Source organism: Agelaius tricolor, unplaced genomic scaffold (genome assembly GCF_023055355.1).
Source record: "Agelaius tricolor isolate 1412-34295 unplaced genomic scaffold, bAgeTri1.0.p SCAF_61, whole genome shotgun sequence".
Classification (NCBI taxonomy): domain Eukaryota; kingdom Metazoa; phylum Chordata; class Aves; order Passeriformes; family Icteridae; genus Agelaius; species Agelaius tricolor.
The window spans coordinates 584781-606131 of record NW_027269321.1 but is presented as its reverse complement, the minus strand read 5'-3'; the positions used below and the strand labels follow the sequence as shown (position 1 = coordinate 606131).

The 21351-nt window shown below is 50.4% G+C and overlaps 2 protein-coding genes across 2 annotated transcripts in view; one reads left to right on the top strand and one right to left on the bottom strand.

Moving 5' to 3' along the window:
* Positions 1-21351, bottom strand: part of LOC139605196 (zinc finger protein 23-like) — a 554146-nt gene that overhangs the window by 201348 nt on the left and 331447 nt on the right. The window lies entirely within an intron of this gene.
* On the top strand, positions 16573-19094 carry LOC139605211 (zinc finger protein 436-like). Its single transcript, XM_071456552.1, has 3 exons — positions 16573-16828; positions 17486-17551; positions 17706-19094. The coding sequence occupies exons 2-3, from the start codon at positions 17530-17532 to the stop codon at positions 18626-18628; spliced, it is 945 nt and encodes a 314-aa protein (XP_071312653.1). The 5' UTR covers positions 16573-16828; positions 17486-17529; the 3' UTR covers positions 18629-19094.

The following is a 21351-nucleotide window of genomic DNA, read 5'->3' as shown; positions in this document are numbered from 1 at the left end:
TCCCCAGCACCGGGACCCCCCTGTACCCCCTCATCTGGCACCGAGATCCCCTGAACCCCCATTTCTGTTCACCGGGACCCCCCTGAACCGCAATTCCTGGGCACCGGGAACTCCCTAAACCTCCATTCCCGGGTACCGGGACTCCCCTGAACCCCCATTTTCGGTCCTGTGACCCCCTCAGCACCCTTTTTCAGCACCGGGACCGCCCTGAACCCCCATTCCTGAGCACGCGGACCCCCTTGAGTGCCCATTTCTGGGCACAGGGACCCCCCTGTACCCCCTTGCCCAGCATTGGCGCCGCCCTGTACCCCCTCATGTGGCCCCAGGACCCCCCTGAATCCCCATTTCTGGTCACCGACGCCCCCGGAACCGCAATTCCCGGCCACCGGGACCCCCTTGAATCCCAAATTCCTGGAAGGAAACTCCCCCCGAACCCGCATTCCCCGGCACGGGAACCCCCTGAACCCCAATTTTTGGGCACTGGGACCCCCCTGCCCCCCCTAATCCGGGCCTAGGATCCCCCCGCACCCCCGTCAGTGCTCTGGGACGCCCTGCACGCCCATTCCCGGCCACCTCGTCCTTCCCAGACCCCAGACCCGCCCTTTTCCTCGGCTTTTGGACCCCCAGATCTCCCAAATTTCGGCGTCCCCCCAGTTCTTCATTCCCGGCGCTTCCTGGAAGGGGTTCCAGGGGATCCCGGAGGGTCCCCTGGGGTTCCAGGGGGTCAAGAGACCCCCCTTGAACGTTCATTTCGGGACACTGGGACCCCCCCTGTACCCCCTTCCTCAGCCCCGATAACCCCTGCACCCCCTTATCTGCAGCCTGGAACCCCCTGAGCCCCCATTCCCGGGCAGGGAAACCGCCCTGAACCCCAATTTCTGGGCACCGGGATCCACTACATCCCCTTACCCGGCACCGGGACCCCCTGAACCTCAATTTTCAGGCACCAGGACCCCTTGAACCCCGGAACTCGGGAATGGAACCCCCCGGAACCCCATTCCTGGGCACCGGGACCCCAGTGCATCCCGTTATCTGGCCCTGGGACCCCCTGCACCCCCTTTCCCAGCACCAGATCCTAGCCAGGCCATTATCTGGCACCGGCACCCCTGAACCCCCATTCCTGGGCACCGGGACCCCACTGCATCCCCTTATACAGCACCAGGACCCCCTGAACCCCCATTCCACTGCACCAGGACCGCCGTGCACCCCCATATCTGAGACTGGAACCCTCCCAAACCCTCCGTTCTCAGGCACAGGGACCCCCCCTGCACCCCCTTATCCAGCACGGGGACCCTCCTGCACCCCCTCATGCAGCACCAATGCCCCCCCGCACCCCCTTTCCCGGCCCTCCCCCTCTCAGACACCCCAGCCCCCGCTTTTCCTGGACCCCAGCACCCCCTGGACCCCCACTCCTGCCTTCCACAGCCCCCACCCACCACCTTCCTCAACACCGGGGCCCGTGCACCCCCTTTCCTGGGCACAGGGACCCCCTGGACACCCCATTGTTATAAAATTGACTCAAAACGAGTAATTTCCAATCAAAGAATTTATTAATTATTGAAGCAGTTATACTACGTAAGCAAAGGCTCAGCGCTGGGCGACAGGGGAGTCTCAGCTCCACCTACTGCCGCCCCAACTAGTTTCTGATTCAGTCTTTTTATCCTCTCTATCCTTCAGGAGTCCATGTTATCTCAGAGTTCTCTGCGCCTGCACTGGTTGTTGCTAGGGGGTCATCCTTCTGTCTCCTGGTGGTCGGTGATAAAGGCTGTGGAGTCTTCCTCAGCCGCGTCTTCTTCACCCTATGTCTTTATTTGGTGACTTCTCTGTGGAAAATTACCAAAATCTTATGATTAACGCAATATGTGCCTTATCAAGCTTAAGCAAGCAAATATCCTGCCTTGCAGACTGTTTATCTGCCCCTGCCCCTTCCCCAGCTTTTCCCTGGTCATTATCTCTGTGAGTTATCTGCTTGTACCATTTGTCAGCGGGAAAGGTTTCCCTGCTGGCTGTTTATCTGCCCCTGCCCCTTCCCCAGCTTTTCCCTGGTCGTTATCTCTGTGAGTTATCTGTTTGTACCATTTTCTGGGTGGGACTATGTGTGGGCTCCTGCAACCCCTTCCCTGGTATCCTTGTGGCTCATATCTCATGAAGTAGTACAGAAATAGTCAGCAGACAACTCTTGTAACACACTGGTCTCTTTCTCGTGAAGAACAAAATGTAGTCACTCATCTCAATCCCCCCTTTGTTTTGATACTCAATTTTGTTCGTCAAAATGCTCTAATTCCCTTTTGCTGAGCTCCAGAGACTCTTCTGGATCATCCATCTTCAAGGTTCCCTATTTTGCTCGTGTGAGCATAAGGTGAGCAGCTTCTAATCTGCCTTTTACAATGCTAATCAATTTATTAAAAATACAAGGGCCAAACGTGAGTCCCAATAGTAAGAGAAGTAGTGGACCCGCTATCGTTGATAATAAAGTTGGAAGCCAAGGAGAATAGTTAAACCAAGATTCATACCAGCTTTGGTGTTTTTCCCTTTCTCTTTGTCTTCTTTCTAGCCCCTCCCTTAGTTTTGCCATTGAGTCCCGTATAATTCTGCTCTTGTTTACGTATGTGCAGCATTCTTCTCTTAAAGCAGCACATAGTCCTCCTTGTTGCAGGAATAATAGATTTAACCCCCTTCGATTTTGTAAGGCTACCTCTGCTAGGGAATCTAATGATTCTGTGAGGTCTTTGATGGAGGTTTCGATCCTCCTGAGGTCTTCATCTACAGAGGCTCTTAGTTCTTGGAATCCTCGTTGTTGCTGTATGAGTGAGGCTATTCCTGTTCCTGTCCCGGCTGCAGCTATTCCTAGTAACATTGCTACAGTGAAGGTTGTGAATATTTCCCGTTTCACTATGTGGGGTCCTATATTTTGATATTGTTCATAAACGTACTCTACGGGGTGGTAAAGGACTCTGGGTACTATCAATACTTGAATACAAAAGTCACTGGATTCATTAAATCGGTCTATATTTATACATGGGGTGACTCCGAGAGTGTTACAGACCCATTTAGTATTTGCTGCTGGCAGTATCCAGCTGGCAGGTTTCTTAGGGTCACTCAAATTCCCCATAACCTGACATAGATGTCGTTTTTCCACTGGTACTCGTCCTATACATCTTCCTCTCCCCGTTACCCTTGCCAAGGTTATCCCTCTCGATTCTTCTCCTTCTTTTTTCCATAGGCACCTAGCTGGGTTGGTCCCATTTACTCGTCTGCTTTTTGCTGTTACCCCTATGGCTTCATAGAACGGGGGGTTTACGGTGTAACACAGCCAACATTCCTCAGTTAGATTTGGATGGGTCTCATTCAGGACTAGGAAAGTGGCCTGTAATATTTTCCACAAGTCCCCTTCTCCCGGGTTTTCAGGTCCTCGGGTCGAATCAGTAAAGTTTTGCTTATACATTTCTGGAAGACTAGTGGTTGGGGCTGTTTCTGATTCATTTCCATTATTTTCTCCTAGCGTTAGTTCTCCAGCTATCGCCTGGTTTGGTCCAATTGGTTCGGGGTCGTGTGGCACGGTTGTCTTTTGGATTATAAAGTGCCCCCCTCTGTCTGTCCCTGGTTCCCATAATCGGGCTCCCCACATTTTCCCTAATAACCAGACTTGGTCATGTGGTTTTGTCACATTAATGTAAATCATATTGCATGTTCCATCTAACCCTCCTTCTTTCTGGGTATATGTGGAAGTGGGCTGTGTACACCCGTATGGACCCCATCCAGTTCTGATAAACCCGTCCTCGTTCCCCCCAAAGGAGCTTACTGATACACAGTCCCAATAAGCACAGTAAAAGTGTCCTGGATAGTTACAATACCCTTTTCCCGGGTTTGAGCTTGGACAAAAATAATATCCAAACTGATTTAAACATGGATTTACAGGTATTAAATCACACAAAGTACATAAAAAGCTGGGTGCGCCAGACGTGATTTTGGTCTGGATAACATACTGGTCTTCCCATCTAAGCAGTGACCATTTGAAGGGTTGATGTGACTACCCTTCTGCCCCTGAACTTGTTATGATGCACCAGAAAAGAATTAAGGCTTGTAATTTGGGGCTGTCATTGTCGGAGCTCAGGTTGAATTTTACCTTTGGTTTCCCCAGTGGTGGGTTACCAATCCTGGGGCAGGACGGCCAACATTTCCTGGACATCTCATATGGGGGTCGGGGCTTCCGACGGACTCCACTGGTTATTACCTCTCTGCCTCGCCCGACGACTCGGTTGCTGCGAGCCTCGGGGTTTGCCATCTTCTCGGCAGCAGAGGTATTCTTCAGGAGCCGGATAAACCTCCCGTTTCCACTTTTTAGCACTGGCGGCCCAGTTATTAGCTTTTATTAATGAGAGGTCACGCCGCAAATTGGGGGCTTTCTTCCGACACACCACTTCCAGGATGTCCAGGAGAAAGGGGATCGGTTCGTTAGGGTGGTAGCAGAACCGATCAGGATTTACCCCTTTGGAAAAGGTTTCCCACCACTCGTCAGATCCAAGCTTTACCTCCCCCGTAGCAACTCTGCTACTAAGAATGATAGAAGTTAGTCTCCTCTCTTTCTCATAGCACGGCGTACAAATTCCCCTAGGTGTTCTACCACTCCGACAATGAGACCACCAAGGTTCGTGACACAATTTACAGGAAAAGCATACAAGGGGGTGACAGTCACAATCTAACCAGTTACACTTTAACCTAATATCTTTGTTTTGTGCTTTTTCCCCCTCCCATGTGTGCCCTTTATGTTCTAATCTCGGGGACTTAAAGTAGGGCTTTCTCAACTCGTCCTCTAAGAGTTTGCAATATCCAAGAGCCTCCCGATTCCCTATTAGCTGGGTTTGGAGATAATGGTTATCTCCAACCCAGATTACTATCCAAATCATTTATCAGTTCGTTTCAGCTTTAATTTGGTTTCTCCCGGGAGACTGCAAACCTCCCAGCTGTGAGGGGGTTTTACCGGTCCTTTTATGCGACTAGCATGAGTCCATCCTTTTTCAGCGGTTCGTATGGCTGCTTCTGTGCTGAGGAGTACTTGGAACGGTCCTTCCCACCTTGGAGTCAAGGGGTTTTCTTTCCAGCTTTTCACACCCAATCTCCTGGCTGTACCTGGTGTAAGATAAAATCTAAAGGAGGCCATTGTGCTAACATACCTTTTTCCCATAATGCCTTTCTGTACTTTGTCAATTCCACCAAATATTTTTGCGTACATGTGTCATTAATGACAGGATGTTCATTAGGATTTTCTAGGTTATATGGCATCCCATACATCATTTCAAAGGGTGATACCCCTAAATCAGCTCTAGGTCTTGTTCTTATATTTAGCAAGGCTAGAGGAATACATTTAACCCAGGTCAAATTGGTTTCTGCTACCAGTTTGGTCAATTGCTTTTTTATTTCCCCATTCATTCGTTCAACTCGTCCAGAGCTCTGGGGATGCCAGGGGGCATGTTGTTCCCACCGTATGCCCAGAGCTGTTGCTAAGTTTTGGGTAACTTGGGAAATAAAATGCAGCCCTCTATCTAAGTCAATGACTTCTGGGACCCCGTATCTCGGGATTATCTCTTCCATCAATATTTTCGTAACTACTTTGGCTGTTTCTCTTACGGTTGGGAAGGCTTCCACAAAATGTGTTAGGTGGTCCACCAAGACCAATAAATATTTGGTTCTCCCTACTTTGGGGAGCTCGGTGAAATCTATCTGAATGTGGGAGAAAGGCCTTTTCGCTAGCGGTCGGCCTCCCTCCGGTAATTTTCTCAAATTTTTTCTATTTACTTGTAAGTAAATTAGGCATCCTCTGTTTACTTGTTTGGCAATGTCCCAGATTCCCACACTCACATACTTTGCAGCAAAATAATCTACCAGTCCCTGTGATCCCCAATGTGTTTTTTGATGTATCTTAGTCAGTAATCTATGTGCCAATGCTCTAGGTATTATTTCTCTGCCATCTGCTAATTTCCATGCTCCTTGTGCATCCCTTTTAGCTCCTAGTTTTTGTATTTTATTCTCTTCCTCTTTATTAAACTTGATGTCGGGGTCAGGTTCTGGCGTTTGGGAGTGTTCTATGTTTTCCTGCAAGGTGAGGAGTCTCAGGGCAGCCCGTTTAGCCTCCTGGTCAGCTGCATTATTTCCCCTACTTCTCAAATCCAGTCCTTTCTGGTGACCTTTCAGGTGAACTATAGCTATTTTTCGGGGTTTTCGTAGGGCACTGAGCACGTCTAATATTAATTTACGGTGAACTAAATCTTTCCCTTGTGAATTTATTAGTCCTCTTTCCTCCCATATTTTGCCAAATGTATGGACTACCCCATAGCTATATTTCGAGTCCGTAAAAATAGTCCCATCTTTTCCTGTTAACCATTCCAGGGCTCGTAGTACAGCATATAGTTCACATGCTTGGGCGGACCAGGATCCACTAAGGGGTCCCGATTCTATCACTTCCAGGTTGGGTCCCCTTATGATAGCATATCCTGATTTTCTCCCTCCCTCAACTACTCTGGAGGATCCATCCACAAACAGTCTTCCTCCTTTTTCCAATTCTTCTTCTTCCAAATCTGGTCTGATTTTTGTCTGTTCTTCTATAGTCACTATACAATCATGTGTTAGTGCTTCTTCTGGTCCTCCATATAAGAAGGAAGCTGGATTTTGGATATTAGTAGTTTCTAGAGTTAAATTTGGAGCCTCAATTAATATTCCTTCATATTTTAGAAGCCTTGCGTCTGAGATCCATTTTTCAGCCTTTTGCTGTAAGACTCCCCGTATGTTATGGGGGGACAGCACTTTCAGGCTGCTATTAAATGTAATTTTCCGGGCTTCTTCTACCAAAAGAGCACATCCTACAATTGCTTGTAAGCACGTAGGCCATCCTCTGCTTACTGGGTCCAAGATCTTTGATAGATAAGCCACCGGTTTCCTTTTCTCTGCCCATTCTTGAGTAAGGACCCCATATGCGACCCCCTTGTCTACGTTTATGAACAAAAAGAAGGGTCTAGTAGTATTAGGTAAACTTAATACCGGGGCATGGATTAGGCTCTCTTTAAGCTCTTGCAGCCTTTCAGTGTCCTCCTGATCCCATTTTAGGAGTCCCTCTTGAGTAAGTTTCTGATACAAGAAAGTCGCCTTACTACTGTAGTTTTCAATCCATTGTCGACAATAACCAGTTAGTCCAAGTATTTGCCTGATTTGTCTCTTATTTCTTGGAATTGGTAATGCTAAAATCGCCTGTATTCGTTCGGGGTCTATTCTCTTCTCTCCTTTCTTTAGATAATGGCCTAGGTATTTTACTTCTTCTTCGACAAATTGTAGTTTTGCCTTGGAGACTTTCAATCCCTTTAATCCTAAAAAGTTCAATAACTTAATACTTTCTTTCCGTACATTCTCTTCCTGCTGCCCCGCCAGGAGTAGATCATCTACGTATTGGATTAATGTAACCCCTGGCCCCACTTGGTAATCCTGTAAAATTTGCTCTAAAGCCTGCCCGAAGAGATTAGGGGACTCAGTGAATCCTTGAGGGAGTACCGTCCATCTTAATTGTTGTCTCCTTCCCGTATCGGGGTCTCCCCATTCAAATGCAAAATAATCCCGGCTTTCTTTAGCCAAAGGGCATGCCCAAAAGGCATCTTTGAGATCTATAACACTGTACCATAAATTCTCAGGCCCCAGTTTAGTCAAGAGGGTATAAGGATTTGCCACCACCGGGAACCGGGCTACAGTTCGCTTGTTTATTTCCCTTAAATCATGCACCAATCGATAGGTGCCGTTTGGCTTTTTAACTGGTAGGATGGGAGTATTGAATGGAGACATGCAGGGTTCTAACAATCCATTATTCAACAACCTTTCTATTTCTGGTTTTAATCCTCGTCTCCCTTCTGGGGATAATGGGTATTGCTTAATTCGGACGGGGACATCCGGATTTTTGATAGTTACCGAAAATGGAGATTTTTAGCTGTCCCACGCTCTCAGGCGTGTACCAGACTTCGGGGTTAATTTGCTTTTCATCTTCTACCCTTAAAGGGCATAATTTAATTTTTAATTCCTTATTATCTACACCTATACTAATCCCTAATTCTATAATCATGTCTCGCCCGAGCAGATTATAATCTGACTCGGGTACCAATAATAGATTTCCCATCCCTATTTTGGATCCTGATTCTATAGTCACATTTTTTATGATTTGTACTTCAAAAGGTTCCCCTTTCGCCCCTATGACAGTGGCAGTTTCTTTAGAGATGGTACATCCTTTTGGTAGGTTCTGTACCGTGGATCTTTCTGCCCCCGTATCTACCAAGAATTCCATTTCTTGGTTGTGGGGACCCACTTTAAGTTTTATCAAGGGCTCTTTATGATTTTTCCGGGTCCCCACCAAATAGAGCCCCTGACCCCCCTAGTCCATTTGGAACTGCTTCTCGTCTCTGATTCGGACTCTACATTCTCGCTTAAAATGCCCTTTTTTTCCGCAATAAAAACACACCTTCACCCCTTCTGACTCCCCTATACTTTTCTCTTTTTGTTCACTCAAACCTCCCTTTCGCCCTTCTCTTTGGTACCTCCCCCCACCTGTTGCTGCGACCATCAACCTTACTTGTCTGCGGTCTCTTTCGTCGTCCCTACGGACATACTTTCTGTGCCTCCCTAAGCAGTTCATCCAGCCCCCTGTCCTGCCAGTCCTCTAACTTCTGGATTTTCTTCTTTATGTCATCCCACGATTTTAAAACGAAATGGACTTTCAGCATTGACTGTGAAGTTTGGCTATCGGGGTCCATTCCGGAGTACAATTGTAAGTTCCACCGTAATCTCTCGAGCCATTCCGTAGGCGACTCGTCCTTCTTTTGCCTATCGTTGAATGCCCGATCTATATTTTGCCCCCTCGGGACTGAGTCCCTAATCCCCTGAATAATTATGGTCCTTAAATCCTGCATATGTGTTCTATGTGCCGCATTTTGATGGTCCCAATGGGGGTTCTGTAGGGGCCATTTAGTGTCCGCAGCCGGGCCTTGGACATGCTGCGTGTCCCAAATACGCATTCCTTCCCTTCTTATCATATTCCGTTCTTCAGTAGAGAACAGAATGCCCAAAATGGTCTGCATTTCTTCCCAGGTATAGATGTTTGGTCCTAAGAACTGGTCGACCCTCTCGGCTACCCCAAAAGGGTCCTCTAATAAATGTCCCATGTCCTTCTTAAAGTCTTGTACATCTGCCGAACTCAAGGGGACAGTAATAAATCCTATACCCGCCTGTGGTCCACCCATGGGCATCTCCCGTAGAGGGAATAGCCCCGTCTCAACCCTACTGCGGCCCCTTGTAATCGGGCCTTGGTAACCGGTTTGGTTAACCTCCCCTTGGTTACCCTCTTCATCATTGTTCGGTGCAGGTGGTTGTGGAGGTGGTGGGGCATTGGGTGCTAGCGGTGGGACATATGGGGGCGGTGCTATAATTAAGTCGCCCAAATGATTGTCCCTCTTCCCCTTTTTGTCCGGATCCCCTTTCCCTTCTCTTAATTGGAAAACATACACTTCGGGTCTTGCTACCCATATTTTGGCATAATCACTCTCCTCTTACGAGAAGGGCTCTTTAGAATTTACCCATAGGTTCAAGTCCTGTCGAACCCAGTCTTCAGATGATCCAAACACGGGCCAAAAAACTTTTTTGGAAATCTCTTTCCCACCCCATACTTCCATGCAATAATGTATCATTCTGGCCCTATCCTTAGTCTCGGTCTCCGGGTAATGCTTCCAATTACTAAGCATGAATCCTAGGGGGCTGTCCCTTGGAATGGGGGGGAGTTTGACTTGGGTTGGGGTCTTGCTTTTCCCCTGCCCCATTTGTCTGGAGTGCCTTCTTTCACTCTCAAATTCCTTTCACTTCCCCTTTTTTGTGGCCCGAGCCCTCGCGGGTCTACGGGAACCGCACTACTCAAGGGTCCGCACTCACTTGGAGAGTCCGGCTGCCGGCCCTCCTCTCATTCACACTTGTCCACCGCCACACTCCGGGATCCCAACCCCGCCCGAACGGATTCCCTTTTATACTTACGCGTCCTGCGTCTTCGTCCGGACTCCGTGCACAGATTATTAAGGGGTTCACTGGTATAATTTGTCCCGTTTGCTTACTAGTATATATTTTAGGGTCGTCGGTGAGAGTGGCGGAGGTTCTCCCAGAGGGGCCACCCGGAAAGCACTGGATGAGGCGCCCCCCACTCTGGGTAGATCTTACCCGATCCAAACTCTCATCCGAGTCACGACACCAAATTGTTATAAAATTGACTCAAAATGAGTAATTTCCAATCAAAGAATTTATTAATTATTGAAGCAGTTATACTACGTAAGCAAAGGCTCAGCGCTGGGCGACAGGGGAGTCTCCGCTCCACCAACTGCCGCCCCAACTAGTTTCTGATTCAGTCCTTTTATCCTCTCCATCCTTCAGGAGTCCATGTTATCTCAGAGTTCTCTGCGCCTGCGCTGGTTGTTGCTAGGGGGTCATCCTTCTGTCTCCTGGTGGTCGGTGATAAAGGCTGTGGAGTCTTCCTCAGCCGCGTCTTCTTCACCCTATGTCCTTATTTGGTGACTTCTCCGTGGAAAATTACCAAAATCTTATGATTAACGCAATATGTGCCCTATCAAGCTTAAGCAGGCAAATATCCTGCCTTGCAGACTGTTTATCTGCCCCTGCCCCTTCCCCAGCTTTTCCCTGGTCATTATCTCTGTGAGTTATCTGCTTGTACCATTTGTCAGCGGGAAAGGTTTCCCTGCTGGCTGTTTATCTGCCCCTGCCCTTTCCCCAGCCTTTCCCTGGTCGTTATTTCTGTGAGTTATCTGTTTGTACCATTTGCTGCGTGGGACTATGTGTGGGCTCCTGCAACCCCTTCCCTGGTATCCTTGTGGCTCATATCTCATGAAGTAGTACAGAAATAGTCAGCAGACAACTCTTGTAACACACTGGTCTCTTTTTCATGACGAACAAAATGTAGTCCCTCATCTCAATTCCCCCCCATTTCTTTATAGTAAAGTTTTCCCAACATTCTCCATTTGCTGTTTCCCTTTGCAGCTTCACCCTGCTTTTTTAAAAAAAAGTATTAACTATTTAAGAGTTAAAAGTATCACGGTTAAAGCTCTTCAATTTTGCAAAATGCAACATAAAGGCGAACATGGAAAAACCCAGACCAAAAATTGATTCTCACCCTTCTGTCCCAAACCTACCTGACAATATAAAGTAGGATTATTATAAAAAATGTTTCTCATGTTGTAATCTTATCACTGAAACTGTAGGGAAAACAAAAACTCTCCAAGAATCTCTTTAGTGTGAGAGAGTCAAGGCATTGCTTGGTTCTGGCCAGGATGGGCAACAGAAATACTTTCATCCACACATAGCCCGGCTGTGCAGAAAAAATCATTCCATGACATGTCAGTTTTACTCGATTTTTCCTAAACTTTACGTAGTCTGAACCAATCTAAATCCACTGCTTTAATGTTCATTGCTTCCAAGTCGTGTAAGTTTTTAGTGTTTGGTTTCCTATTAGACTCGGATTTCTTCCCCTCTGCTGTGAATTCCGCCCACACTCCTGGATTTCCTTCTCAGCCTTTTCCAGACCAGGTGTCTCCAGCTGTGCGGGGGCAGTGTCTGGGGTAGCTGTTGGTTGCTGTTTGCTGCCGGGCGTTGATGTTTTGTTGCTGGTCCTTATCTCTGTGGGTGTCTTTTGGGCTATTCCCAGTCTGTTCGGATGTTAAACTCGTCTCCATTGAGTGGTGGAGATGAGTTTAACATCCGAACAGACTGGGAACCCCTTAAATAAAACCTTTAAAATTTCTTTCCCAAAGGCAAACCTTTGAGTAGAGAAACCTTTCTGAGCAGAGAAATAAGATTTAAAAGAACCAGGATGGGTACATTTTGCAGCAGTGCAGTCGCAGTCAGCCCAGAGTGTGGGTGTGAGTGAGCCCCAGGGTGGAATTGTGCCGCGGTGCTCCCCAGCAGCTGTGGCAGTGCAGGCCCAGCCAGCGCTGGAGCTGCAGCAGCGGCAGCGAGGCTTGGCCGCAGTGGCTGGAGGTGCCAGGGGAGGGTGGCCAGGATTCCCGAGGGTTTGAGCAGAGGATCTGTGGGCAGGCCCAGGGGCTTGGCCCGCTGTGGAGCCCTGGCTGCTGCTGCGTTGCCTTCAGGGCAGGCTCAGGGCGGCTCCCATGGTCCTGCTGCGGGCGGGAAGTGCAAATCTCCGGGGCTTCAGAGCCCCTGAGGCCAGGCTGAGGGGTCCCCCCGTGCTCAGCTGTGCTGGCGGCTGTTTCTGGCCTCAGGGACACTTGGCGTGGGCCCCTTGGCCACCAGTGGTGCTGCTTTGCACTCCTTAGGCAGGAGCCGATGGCCTGGCTGGGTGTTGGCAACAGCAAAGTCCCAGGGCAGGCTCTGTGCCAGCCCAGCTTCCTGGGGGAGAGATTCCACAGGAGACAGGATCCTGGCTACAGCCTGCCTTACATTTACATCCCTTATTTCCACCCTGCACTAGGTGGAGAATTGCCCAGGTAAGGAATTCCAGACATGAATTCCAAGGGAGATAATTGAATATCTGCCTTGGGTCTGGCTCTTTTTCTTGCCAAGGCCAATGGCAAAAGCTGTACCCATGGCATCTTGGTTTCCATCTCCGGCTTCCAAAGGTGTTTCTTTATTTCCCCATTCATTCTTTCTACCCAACCCAAGCTCTGGGCTTGCCAGGGGTTATGGAGGTCCCATTGTATTCCTAAAGCTGCCATAACCCCCTGAAGGGTCTTTCCTGTAAAATGAGTTCCCCATCTGAATCTATTGCTTCCACAATCCATTTTCTTTGAATTATTTGTTTTAGAAATAGGTTAATAAGTGATCCAGTGCTTGCTGAAGCAGTCAGAATTGCTTTTGCCCCCCTGTTAGGTGCCATGGTGTCAGCAGAAGATTTTGAAGCCTTCCTGCTCAGGGCATTTCAGTGCCAGGCTCTTACAAGCACCCACAGCTCCGCGGGTTGGGCTGAGCATGGGGCGGTGACCTGCGCTTGGTCTGATTCCCCTTCCTTAATAACAGCCTGTCTTGTAGCTCTTTTCCCTCCTGCTGCCCTTGCAGAGCCATCCACAAACACATTGTCTCCCTCAGGCCAGGGAATGTCCCATCAATCTCTCCCAGCCTGGCTCGGGAGCTCTGTCCCTTGAGTGCAGTCCTGGGTTCCTTGCCAGCCCCTCTCCAGGCTGTTCAAACAGGAGGCTGGGTTAAACCCTTGCCCTGTCCTCAGTTCTGAATCCTCCTGTGCCACTGAACAAGTTTCATACTGTAATCACCGAGCCCTGCTCATCCATTGAGAGGCTCTTTTGGTTGTCAAAGCTTTAACTTGATGCCAGACTTGAACTCTAGGAGATCCTCCTGTTGTCATCAGTTTTCAGCCTCTGCTCCCAGGGAAGCTGTGGCTGCACAATTCTGCAGACAATGAGGCTGCTCTCTGGCCACTGGGTTAAACATTTTAGCACAAGAATTCCTTTGGCAAGACCCTGTTTAACGTCCACCTATAATTCAAATTCTTTTTCCCTGTCTGGAAGGCCCAGGCCACTCGCCTCAGTTAATCTTAACACTTGAAAATTCTGTGTTTCCTCCTTGTGTCCATCCATCCAGTTTGTTGACTGGCAAGATAGGAGTGTTGTAGGGAGACACCCTTGGCTCCAAAAGCCCTGCCTTTAACAGGGACTCAATACCAGGCTGTGAGCCCTTCCTTCCCTCTCTTGGAACAGGGTAGTGCTTGTCCTGGTTGCTTTAATTTGTAGAGGCTCCATATCTAATTTTCTGTATTTCCCTGGGGCTGCCCACACTTCTGGGTTCACTTCAGCATAGGCCTTGTCAGACTTTTGACACAGAGGTACAACAGAACTAGCCTCTGTATCCCTTTTTACAGTATTAAAATCCAGCTCTCAAACTCCCTCCTAGTTAATTACAATCACAGGAGGAAGAAAAAGAAATTCATTGATTTCAAACCTATCCCCCACAGCTTCTAATAGTGGTTGAACAAATCATACCTGCTCATCTTTCCCACTCATTCCCTTAAAAATTAAAATATTCCTGTACTATTTTCCCCTTTAGGTCTAAGATTCAGAGCAGATTGAGAGGCCCCTGTGTCCATCAGGAAATGCCTCCTCTCAATGCAGACCCACCTGAATGTTCTCAAGGGCTCCAGTGTGGAGGGTCCCTGGTGTGATGGGAGCTGTGACAGCCCTGCCAATCCATGTCCATCACGGGCTGGACTTGCTGGTCCTGAGGGTGCTGCTGTCTCTGCTTGCAGTGTCCTTGTGCCCTGCAGCCGGAGCCCTGATTCCTTGCCAGGGGCTGTTTGGGTGGGCTGTGCCCTGCCGAGGAGGGCAATGCCTCTGCCGGGTGCTTGTGGCCGAGCCGTGCCCTGGGTGCTGGGGCCCCCTTGGGCCCTGGGGCTGATCCCTCAGGGGCTGTAGGAGCTCTGCCCTGGCCTTTGCCTTCAGCTTGGCCTTTTGCTGCTCCCTTCTTGCATTCACCTGCTGGGCCTTTGTGCCCAAGTGCTGCAGGGCCTTCTTCTGCCCCTCCTGCAGCCCCCCTCAGTGCCTGTGGGTGCTTGTCTTGCTTTACAAGACAGGTGTCTGCTTGGGAAGGCAGAAAAAGCCTCTCTTGGAATGGAGAATGCAAAGCCCCTCCCTCTTAATTTTTAAGATAGTGAAATCAAGGGGCTCTCAGGCAAAGATATGGGATTAGGAATAACGGTTCTTTACTAGTGTGTATAATATAATAATAGTAGTGTGTATCAACAGCTCCGGCAGTGACAACAAACAGAGCCCGGAGCCGGTCCCGGCCTTTCGGCCGCGGCGCTTTCCCCTTGGGTGCAGTTCCGGGCACGGCCGGCAGGGGCGCCGGTGGCTCCCGCGGGGCGGGGCAGCGCATCCCTGCCATGGGAACCTCTCTGAACGGCAATAGAGCAATCCCTTCATCTAACTCTTTCACTTTTTTACCTTCTGTAGCCTTTCTCCCGTGTTTTGAGAAAGAATTTGGAGAGGGCTGCCTTTTAACTGAGCTCCTAGTGTTTCGATAAGGTGCTTCCTGTAGAGAGAGGGATTTTCCCTGAACAGCAGGAGCTGTGGTTACCAAGGGGACGTAACTCAGAGCAGGAGGGGTCAGGGGAGGATATCCCGCCGAGGCTCGGTCGGAGTGTGGGCAGGGTCTGCTGCCGGAATGGCCAGAGGGGGATCTTCCCGTGGAGGCCGAGCCGGAGCGTGGGCAGCCCCCACATGGCTTCTGGCGGCTGATCCGGCAGCTCCCGGCAGAGAAAAGGCAGGTGGGAGACCCCGGCAGCAGCAGCGGCGCTGCCCAGCGCAGCTGGCACGGGCAGGGCAGCCGGGGATGGGATGGCTGGGACCCGCCCTCGGTGCGGTCGGCGCGGTGACCTCGGCCCACGCGGCAGGACAGAGCAACCCCATCTTGCCCAGCATGGCCGGCAGAGCGGCCGCGGGCCGGGCAGTGGGGCCAGGGCACACAAATTCACCGCCAGCGCCGGGGCAGGTGGAGCTGCCCTGGGCAGTGAGCCCGCACCTGGGATGGAAACCGGGGCAGGCGGAGCTGAGGCGGGCAGCGAGCCGGGACCCGGGACAGGCGCCTCGGCCGCCAACGGAGGGGGCAAGAGCTGCAGAGGATCCCACTCTCTTTCTGACTTTTCCTCTTGTTCCCCTCCCTTTCATTTCCCCTTTTTATTTTCTTGGTTTTTTTCCTCGGGTGTTTCTGATACTTCAAAGATTTTTATTCTCCTAAAATCTCCTGTCTAACATATGGCATCTTCTCTTTCTTCTAGATTAAATGGGTTTTTTTCCAAATAAATCCAGAACCTAACAAATCTAAACTTCTGCTTGGATATTTTGAAATGGTCGACGAGCTAACTCATGACCTCCTAATGTTGTTTTTCTCATCACCTTTTTATTTATCCTTTGGCAAATTAAGCATCTTTCAGTGACTTGCTTTGCTACACCAAAAATCCCAGTGCACCCAAACTTCCTTAAAAAATGATCACACAAAGCTTGAGTACGCCAGTGGGGTTTCTGATGCACGTCTTCTAATCTTTTCCTAGTAAGCACATTTTATTAAGTCATGTAGAAGTTTCTATTACTCTGATTTATCTTGTTCATTTCCTATCTTGTTTAATTCTTTTTTCTCGGCTTCCCTAAACTTTGGAATTTCCAGTTTTTCCTCGTTTGGAGTGAATATTAAAATAACTCTTTCAGCTCCATTTTCTGCTGCATCCTTAGCTTTGTGATGTGCCCCCAGTTTGCCCAGTTTGCCTCTCCTTTGGCCCGGGCCGGGTTCCCCCCGCCCGCAGCGGCTGGGAGCAGCCGAGAGCCCCGCGCTGCCCATGCCGACCTGGCCCGGCTCCATGGCCGCTGCTGCCGCGTGCTGCGAGGGCTGCGGGAACGGGGCACCGAGGGTGTGGCTGCTGCTGGGGGAGGAGGAGGAGGGAGGGAAGGGCAGGGATGGAGGGGGGGAGGAGGCGGGTAGAAGGGGGAGGAGGAGGAAAGGGAGGAGGGATGGAAGGGGAGGGATGAAGGCGGAGAGAGAGCAGCGATGGAAGGAGGAGAAGGAGGTGGGGTTAGGGAGGAGGAGAAGGGATGGAAGGGCAGGGATGGAAGTTGAGAAGCCGGTGGGCATAAGAGAGGAGCTGGAGGGGGGATGGAAGAGGATGATGGGAGGAAGAGGAAGAGGAGGGACAAAGGCAGATCAAGGCTGAGCTCAGGGAGCCACGCGGTCTCGAGCCCTGCCTGAATTCGCAGCCCCCACCTGTGGGATCATCGCCCCCCCCATGGCTCCGGTGAGCGGGGAGGGGGAGCCCGGCCCGGATATCCCGGGGGGTCCCTGGGTTGGGTTTTTGGGGGGATGTCTAGAGAATGAAGAAGTCCAAGGCTGAGCGGAAAAGGCCCCTCGGGGGGACATCGGGGGGTGGCGGTGGCGGCTGTGGGCAGAGGCAGCCTGGAGGAGCAGAGCCCTGTGTCCCCCAGGAGGCCAAAGTGGGGAGGCCAGAGAGGGGGGAGCGCCGCCATTGGCGGGAGCCTCAAGAGCCTGGAGAGGGGCAGGGGGGACTCCTTGGAGCCGCTGCAGCGCAGAGCAGAGAATGAGGGGAGAAGGGAGCCCGGGAGCCCAAACAGCCCCGACATCCCGAAATGGGGAGAGCCAAGAGGGGGGAGCTTTTGGCATTGCTGGCACTGCCAGCAGCCTGGGCAGGGCGGGCACCCAGGAGAAGGGGGACCCCCAATCCAAGTTTGACCCCAGCAGCTGGGACAGGGGGGAATCCCCGAACACCAGAGGGGAGGGACCAGGGATGGGGAACTCCTGGAAGGCTTTTTCATGGCTGAATCTTGGTGTTTGGGAGGGTTTTCTGGAGCCCAGATGGCCGGTGACTTGTAGAGATGGACTTGGGTGGGGGGAACTTCAAACTCCAGGTGCTCATCCCTTGTTTTCTCCAAACCAGGATTTCACATTGCCAACCCCTGTGAGGCTGTGAGGAAGAGGAAGATGCTCTGGGACACTGAGGCAGGTGAGGAGGAAGTCAGTGCCCCTTTCCCCTCTGTGCTGCTCCATCTCCCAGCCCAGCAGGGCCCCCGGCTGCAGCACAGACCTGGGGGGATCTCGTTGCCCTTGCCTGTGGCACGGAGGCAAATCCCATGCTGTCCTTGTCCTTCCTCGCCCAGAGCAGGAGCTGAGCATGGAGAGCAGGGAGGACAAATGCCCGCGGCAGAACCTGGTGGCAGAGGCCGTTTTGAGCGGCTCCACGGCGCAGGAAGCCAACGGGGAGGAAAAGGCCCGGAGATGCCGCACGAGGAGGGGCTGCAAACGCAGATGGCGGGGATGTGAGGGGGAAAGAGCCAGCCTGGGCCGGGAAGGCGGCCGGAGATGGAGGCAGAGCTCGGAGCTGGTGCTCCATGAGCAGCTCCATGATGGGGAGAAGCCCCACACATGCATGGAGTGTGGGAAGAGCTTCAGGTGGAACTGCCACCTGATCAGGCACCAGAGGATCCACACTGGGGAACGGCCCTACGAGTGTGGGGAGTGTGGGAAGAGCTTCAGAGAGAGCTCCAGCCTGATCAGGCACCAGAGGTCCCACACGGGGGAGAGGCCCTATGAGTGTGGGGAGTGTGGGAAGAGCTTCAGGAGGAGCTCCCACCTGATCAGCCACCAGAGGACCCACACTGGGGAGAGACCCTATGAGTGCTCCAAGTGTGGGAAGAGGTTTCCGACCAGCTCCAGTCTCTTCCAGCACTATCGGATTCACACAGAGGAGAGGCCCTTCCAATGCCCCGACTGTGGGAAGGGATTCAAGAACAACTCCACCCTCGTCACCCACCAGCGCATCCACACAGGGGAGAGGCCCTACGAGTGTGATAAATGCAGGAAGAGGTTTCTGACCAGCTCCAGGCTCCTCCAGCACTATTGGATTCACACAGAGGAGAGGCCCTTCCAATGCCCCGACTGTGGGAAGGGATTCCAGCGCAACTCCCACCTCGTCACCCACCGGCGCATTCACACTGGGGAGAGGCCCTACGAGTGTCCCCAGTGTGGGAAGAGCTTCTCCAGGAGCTCTCACTTGACTCAACACCAACAGAGGCACCGGTAAGGGAAGCCCTGCGAGTGCCCCGAGTGCGGGAAGAGCTTCGTGCGCTGCTGCAGCTCCATCCCCCACTGGAGGAGGCACTTTGGGCACAGCCCTGGTCACTCACATTCCCTGTGATCCATGTTGGGAACACTCCTGGCTGCTTCTCCTTTGGTTTTGCCTGAATTTTTTTCTCTTCTCCATCTCTCTCTACTCCAAAAGCCAAGAGGGATGGATCTGTCCCCTCAAAACCACTCAAATTCCACTGAAAATAACTGAACTTTAACCCAAAAAGGCTCAATCCTACCTTAAATTCCTTGTTCCCTCCTAAAAAAAACTCAATACCAGGCCAAACTCAATCCATTCCACACCCACCAGGGTGAGATGGGGTTGGAAGGAGATTGGGAGAAGTGGGATCCCAATTTGGAGCAATGGGATGGGGATTGTGTGGGATGTATTTGATAGCAAATAAAACTTTCAGAGTTACTGATTTCTGTCCCATTTATTTTCAGTCAATTCTGTTTGCAGAGTGCCACCTTCTCAGCTGATTCAATTCCTATAAAAATCCCATGTTTTAAATCATCTAACCCAAACAATCCAAAAACCAATATCAAAATAAAACCACCCGCACACAATTAATGTTTTAAAAATAATTTTAATTTTTCAAGAGTACTTAAGGATGTTATTAAAGTTTAATTGTTTGGTTGAAATGTCTGAGAAATTATAGTGGTATTTGGTTTTGTGTTTAGTATATTTGTAATATGAATTGTTTAACTAAGAGGTGTTAGATTGCTTGTTTGTTTCTTTAGGTATTTTTATCTAAAGTATATTAGTCATCGAGTTAAAATTTTCAAAACGTATTTCTTGATATATAATTTGTTTATTTATATGCATTGGTAATATTATAGTAATACTTATTTTTGGTTTGAGTTAAATCATAGTTGGAGTATTGCAAAGAAGAGTTGATATTTTTTTATTATAATTTATTTAATTTCAATTATTATTTCTTTGTTTATAATTTTATTGCAATTTGTTGAGGGGATAGGAAGGAAGTTCAAGGGCAGGAACATTTTTTCGTGGCTGGGAACTGGAATTCCAGACCCTGGGAGTGTGTGCAGGACCCCACAGACTGGGATCAAATATGGACTGGGATCAAATATGGGCTGGGATCAAATATGGGCTGGGATCTTTTGGATTGGGGCTGCACAGGCTGGGACCATATGGATCAGGACCACACAGACTGGGATCAATTGGACTGGGATCAAATATGGGCTGGGACTGTTTCTGAAAGTAACTTTGTTATAAGTTTTTATTTCTGTTGTTAATTAAGCTCAGTGAAATAGCTGCTTGTGTTAAACTGCCTGCTTGGATGGGATAACATCCAATGCACACGGGATGAGGACACCTGTACAGATCTGCCAACTATCAGCACTCCCTGTCTGAAGGCAGAGTGCACCAAGGCCCAAAAACTGGAGGTGATAAAGAGAAGGAGCCAAAACCACAGCCAAGAAACACACATGCTCTGAAAAGGCAGACCCAGGGAGGGGCCATGTAAAATCATTCCTGGAATATGTAAAGTAGTTTATGGGTATGCATGAGGCTCTATGAATATGCACCAGGCTGATGTAAGGGGAAAGGTATTTCAGGGCGATGCAGATTCCTTGGTTGTGGCTTTAGTCCATTTTTATCACCTCCAGTTTTTGGGCTTTGGTTCACTCTGACTCTGAGAAATTGAGGTTTTGGGATTTTTAGTATGTTGTGGATGGAAGCAAAATGGAGGGCACAGTGTTTTGTCCTGGGTTTTTTCTTCATGCTTCTTCCTTCTTCTTCATGGGTTTGGGTGGCTTTTTGTAATTGGGCAGAAATTCCACATTGCAGGCTCTTTGGGATCAGTTATTGGGTTAAAAGGGAAAATAATCTAGGTGTCAGTTCCTAATTGGATAGTTTAGTCTTAAAAGACCTTGGAACAAGAGATTGTTGGCCATTTTGTGCCTTCTAATGAAAAGCTGCTGAACTCCCAGTAATGAGGCTGTTTTACCGATAAGAAATAATAAACACTTGAGTCTGAACATGAATTACTGTCTCAAGTGCCTTCAATCCAGAGCCAGTGAAACCAACAACTGGTACCCCACAGCTTGAGGTAGTGCCAAGGCAGAACTTGTTCATGCTCTTTTCCCCTGGTGATTTTCTACTGCCGTCCAGACTCTGATAGCAAAGCCGTGCTGGTGACAAAAGATTGACCTTGGCATCCTGGGGCACTTTCTGGGTGGGTGTTTGAATCTGCTTTTCCAGGCCTCGGGCTGAGCAGGGTGAGGCCGAGGCCTGGGCCCCTCCAGGCGGCGCCGGGAGCGCCCGGGGCAGCGGCGAGGGGCGGCCCTGAGGGGCGGCACAGGGGGCATTTCCCCCGAGCGGGCGGGCGGGCGGGCGGCGGGGAAAGGCGCCCTGGGCACAAGGGCAGGCACAAGGGCCCCGGCTCTCTGCAGTGCGGGCGGCCCAGCGCCAATCGCTGCTCCCGGAGCCGCTGCCAGGGCCGGGTCTCCTCCCCGCCGCTGACCCTGCACCTGCAGCGCTGCCTCCGCCTCTGCCGGGCTCCCCGGCACGGACGGCAAGGACGTGGACACGCTGCAGCAGGGGCCCAGCAGGGACACCCAGATGGTGCCGGGGCTGCAGCTCCTCTCCTGCAAGGAAAGGCTGACACAGCTCGGCTTCTTCAGCCTGGGAAAGAGACCCAGCCTTGATCCAGCTGT

Excerpts from the sequence above, each read along its gene's own strand:
- LOC139605211 (XM_071456552.1), top strand. The coding sequence starts at position 17,530 with ATGCTCTGGGACACTGAGGCAG. Across the intron at positions 17,552-17,705 it reads GCTCTGGGACACTGAGGCAG|AGCAGGAGCTGAGCATGGAG; the intron begins GTGAGGAGGAAG and ends TTCCTCGCCCAG.